The sequence below is a fragment of the Microtus ochrogaster genome, linkage group LG1 (assembly GCF_000317375.1).
Source record: "Microtus ochrogaster isolate Prairie Vole_2 linkage group LG1, MicOch1.0, whole genome shotgun sequence".
Taxonomy (NCBI): Eukaryota; Metazoa; Chordata; class Mammalia; order Rodentia; family Cricetidae; genus Microtus; species Microtus ochrogaster.
This window is the reverse complement of record NC_022027.1, coordinates 51,025,537-51,030,566: the sequence shown is the minus strand read 5'-3', so window position 1 is coordinate 51,030,566 and position 5,030 is coordinate 51,025,537. Positions and strand designations below refer to the sequence as shown.

At 39.8% G+C, this 5,030-nt stretch overlaps 1 protein-coding gene across 2 annotated transcripts in view; it reads left to right on the top strand.

Annotated features, from left to right (window-relative positions):
* The window catches only part of Abraxas1 (abraxas 1, BRCA1 A complex subunit), a 13,562-nt gene that overhangs the window by 5,289 nt on the left and 3,243 nt on the right, over nt 1-5,030 (top strand). Inside the window, exons 4-5 of one of the 2 annotated variants that reach the window (XM_005359563.3) lie at nt 409-475; nt 3,908-4,101. In XM_005359563.3, coding sequence (XP_005359620.1) covers nt 409-475; nt 3,908-4,101 — 261 coding nt within the window. The remainder of the gene's footprint in view (nt 1-408; nt 476-3,907; nt 4,102-5,030) is intronic. The other variant, XM_026785090.1, reaches the window with a different exon arrangement.

The following is a 5,030-nucleotide window of genomic DNA, read 5'->3' as shown; positions in this document are numbered from 1 at the left end:
CACACAGATACCCTAAACACACAGCTTTTGGAGTTAGCGATGAACAAGTTATCCTTTTCGTACTATTCTTTGTTACTCATTATATATTCTATTAGGGGTTATCAGTTATTAATAAGTGAACTGTGGATTAGCTTTTGATACTTGTATTTAATGAATAGTTTACTGTTCTGTTTAGTTTAAAAATATGATAGGCAAATTCAAACCTAGAAGTTTTTCTATTTTATGTTGTTTTTGCTTGTGGATCTAGTGTTTGTACAATTTAATTTGTAATTTTCTCTACTATTTCTTTTAGGGAAGTAGATGTGCATTTGGTTTTATAGCGTGGGTTGGGTAACTAAAACTTAAAGTGCTAGTAAAGCTGCCCAGATGTCTAGCTTATTGAAATCTCTTTAATTTTGATTTTTATAGCTTTTATAATTCTTTAGGTGAAGTAAACGAACACGCACTGAAGAAAATTCTTTCAAATGTCAAAAAGGTATTACCTTTTCTTTATTGGCACTGTTTGCACTATTTTACACTCCTAAAAACATAGTACTTTTACAGAAGCCTTAGTGGTGTTCATTAGAGCATGTGGGAGACTTATTCTTCCCAGAAAGTCCGGCAGTGTTTCTCTGAAAGCAAAACCAGTCATTCAAAGTATCCACCTTGGGGCACTGGCTGCTCTTCCAGAGGACTTGCATTCAGTTCCCAGCACCCACATGGAATCTTAACTAGGTGTAAATCTTGTCCCAGGAGATATGATCCCTTCTGATGCCCTGTGTGAACACATGCATGCACATGGTAAACAGACATACAAGCTGGCAGAACACTCATGCATATAAAATAAAATGGAAGAAAGTATCCATCTATTTCCTTGACTGCTTGGATTTACACTGACTTCTTCTGTGGTACATTGTTTAGCCACAGCTTTTTCCAGTCTGATTATATATATATTATATTCTAGAACATAATAGAAATGTTTTTTTTTATTTTCACATAGCTGCACTCTGTTTTGTCTTCTGGTCTCAAACTGTAGTAAGTCCTCTGTAGTAAGGGACTGGGACTTCAGGTGTATGTCAGAGCCTGGCTTTGCGGTTATTATTTTATATAAATGCAGAGACAGTTATCTATACAGCAATTACATTTAAATCCTCCGTGTACTTGATATTCAGATAAAAGTTACTGAACAGTCAGAATGCCCCCCAACTTTTTCCAAGATATGCATTTTTGTCTTAAAAATTTTATGTTTGTGAGTATAAAAGTAGATTTCATGAAAAGTTTTGGTTACTGGGGATGCACGTCTCTGATTTTAGAATGAAAGTAGATTTAATAATAGAAGTTTCTTTTAGATACTGGGTGTATACATGTTATGCTAAGTATGTGGAAATCCAAGATGGGAGGATTCCAAGTTTGAGACCCACCTAGGGAAGCAGTGAGATCCTGACACAGGCTGTGGATGCAGCTCTGCTGATTGCCTGCCTCAGTCCTGGGTTCAATTCCCTAGCCTGACAATCTGAGATCAGTCTGTGGAAACCATAGATGGTGGGGGGAGAGAGAGAACAATGTGCTGTCTTCTGGTCTCCTCATGGGTAGAACACTTATGTACAAACATATGTGCACGCACGCACGCACAAATACGTAAGTGTAAAAATGTTTTGAAAGGAAATGGTTGGACTTTAAAAAATTACATTTGTTGCTAACAATCAATGGCACCTGTTACTAACCTGGCTGGCTGAGGTCAATCCCTTTGACTCATGATAGAAAGAGGGAGAGAACTGGCCCTCACAAGCTGTCCTCTGACTGCCACACTTCCATGGCCACTTGTGCGCACACACAGCACAGTTTATACATTTCTTAAGTTGATTATTTAGAGAATGTACCTATAGGAACATTTTCCTTTAAAAAGAATGTGCTTTTTTTTAAGATTTATTTATTTATTATGTATACAGTATTGTCAGTATCCTGTTTGAATGTGTGCCTGCAGGCCAGAAGAGGGCACCAGATCTCCTTGCGGATGGTTGTGAGCCACCATGTGGATGCTGGGAATTGAACTCAGGACCTTTGGAAGAGCAGGCAGTGCTCTTAACCACTGAGCCATTTCTCCAGCCCCCAAAAAAAGAATGTGTTTTGTTTTTGAGACATAGCCTCACTATGTAGCCCACTATGTCTTTGAACTTGTTATCCTCCTCAGCCTTCCAAATGCTGAATTATATTTACAGGAGCCATTTCTAATTCTTAACCTTAATATATAATATATACTGGTTATTTTTTATTATAATTACTATAAGGTAATGAGAATTATTTTCTTGTTTAAAATAGTTATTACTGTTAATCATGAATTTTTGCATGCTACAGATTACAAGATCCTTTCAAATGATCTTAATATAATTTATTTATTTTTATTTTCTGAACATAGTTTTTTCACTTGCCTGCTTGTTTGTGTGAGGGTGTCAGGTCTCATGGAACTGGAGTTGCAGACAGTTGTGGCTGCCATGTGGGTGCTGGGAATTCAACCCAGGTCCATTTAGGAGAACACGCAGTACTCTTAACCTCAGAGCCATCTCTCCTATTTATTTATTTTTAAAACTTATTTTATGTGTAATGTTGTAAAGGTGTCAGATCGCCCAGGGACTGGATTTATATACATTTATGAGCTGTCATGTGGGTGCTGGGAATTGAACCCAGGTCCTCTGGAAGGGCAGTCGGTGTTCTTAACCACCCAGTCATCTCTCCAGTCCCCTTAAAATAATTTTAAACAGCCTAACATTTACAAACCAAGGGTGTGCATAGGACATGAATGTGATTACAGGCATTGATTCCTGTTATGTGAAACAGTGACATTGGTGTTTCCTTCACATAAATTCTTTTTCTAAAAATGATTTATTTTTATTTTATGTACATTGGTGTTTTGCGTGCATTATGTCTGTGTGAGATCCCCTGGAGATAGAATTATAGGCAGTTAAATGATACCATGTGGGTGCTGGGAGTTGAACCCCAGTCCTCTGCTCTTGACCACTGAGCCATCATTCTAACATAGTGACTACATGATAGCAAATGTTTTACTCTGTTGTTTACTTAGAGTAGGAACTGGGGGTGCAGCTCCATTAGTAAGGTACTTATGTAAAGACCTGGGTTCCACATTTAAAAATGTCGAGCACATCGCACATGTATATAATCCCAGAGAAAGAAGCAGGAGGATCAGAGTTCAGGGTCATCCCTGGCTACATATGGAGCTTGGGGTCAGCCTGGAGTACACAAGACCCAGTCTTAAAAAAAAAAAAAAAAAGAATTAAGTCAAGTTTTTTTGGGGAGTGGTCTTGGTGTTTGGTTTTTTTGTTGTTTTTGTTGTTCTTTTGGTTTTCAAGACAGGGTTTCTCTGTGTAGCCCTGGCTGTACTAGGATCAAAGGTGTGTGCCACCACTCCCCGGCAAGGAGGTTCTTGTTTGTTTTGTCTTTCCTGCATTAAATGTGTAGGGTCTTTTTTTCTTCTTGCTAAGTATAAAGTACTATGTCCATTTGTTTACAAAAGTAAAGTTTATAACTAAGTATATCCCTGACTTATTTTATGTATAACCCAAACTTTACCAACAGTTGGAAAAGCCATTTTAAGCCCTGTAGGTTTTGCCAGGCTTAGTGGTGATACCTTTAATCCAAGTTTAGGCAGGCCTGGTTTACAGAGCGAGTTCTAGGACAGCTAGGGCTACAGAGAAATCCTGCCTCCAAAAAACAAAAAGGCTGTGGCAGGGTTTTTGTTTAGTTTCGTTGTGTGCCCAGGCTAACCACAGTTCTGCGGTCCCAGTCCCGTGTGTGCCGTAGCCACTGGGTACAACTGCAGCTACTGCTTAAGACCATGGTTTCATTGCTAAGCTGCAGGAAGACATGTAGTTATTGTAACCAACATACATTAATTTTCCTGTATCCTCCCCAGACTGTGGTGGGCTGGTACAAATTCCGTCGACACTCGGATCAGGTAATGACGTTAAGAGAGCAGTTGTTGCACAGAAACTTACAGACGCATCTTTCAAGCCCAGAGCTTGTTTTTCTGCTGTTAACACCAAGTATAACAACAGAAAGCTGCTCCACTCACTGCCTGGAACATGCCTTATATAAACCTCAAAAGGGGTAAGCATTGGTTGGTCCTGACTATTTTAAGCTAAATTTTTAAAATTTTTTTTGTAGTGTTTTGTGGCTCTAAGTGTTTTCATACAATGTTACATAAGGTGTCATAGTAACAGCAAAGGAAGTAATAGATGAGAAAACAAAGGCTAGGCAAGGAAGGGGAAGCCCAGTGCAGCCATGGCTTGGACTCCTGTGTGCTAGAACCGGAAGTGTTGTCGTATGTACGTATGTAAGTGTGGCCTGCACAGCTTCTTCAGAGACAGCGCTTCTTGCTGTTTGCCACAGTGAGTCCAAGCAGTCCGCTTGGGTATTATAAACTACATTCTCTGGGAATATAAGAATTAAATTAAGCTGGGCGGTGGTGGTACACACCTTTAATCCCAACACTCAGGAAGCAGAGGCAGGCGGATCTCTGTGAGTTCAAGACCAGCCTGGTCTACAAGAGCTAGTTCCAGGACAGGCTCCAAAGCCTGTCAAGACAGAGAAACCCTGTCTTGAAACACCAAAAAGAAAACAAAAGAAAGAAAAGGAATGGGTAGATGAGCCTGTCTAGCTTTGAACCCACAACCTTAGCATTTCCAGACACATTTTACTGTCTGGTGGTGCAAACTTAGAGTCCCAATAAGTGAAGCAGGAGGATTGAGAGTTTGAGTCAGTTTACATAATAAGACCCTACCTCACATTTCAAACCCTGGACTAGGGAGGTTAACCTGCTCTGCCTTTTTGGTGAGCTGAGGAGACACAGAGACACAGTGTGAGATTTACACCAGACAAGAGTGGCTCTACCACTGAGCTTCATCTTCAACAAAATTTCTTTTCCTTTCTTTCTTCGTCCTTTAAGGTCTCAGGCAGGCATGATGGTAAATCTCCATAATCCCTGAGCTCCAGTGAGAGCAGGATTACAGAGTTCAAGGTTATGCTCAGCTACATAG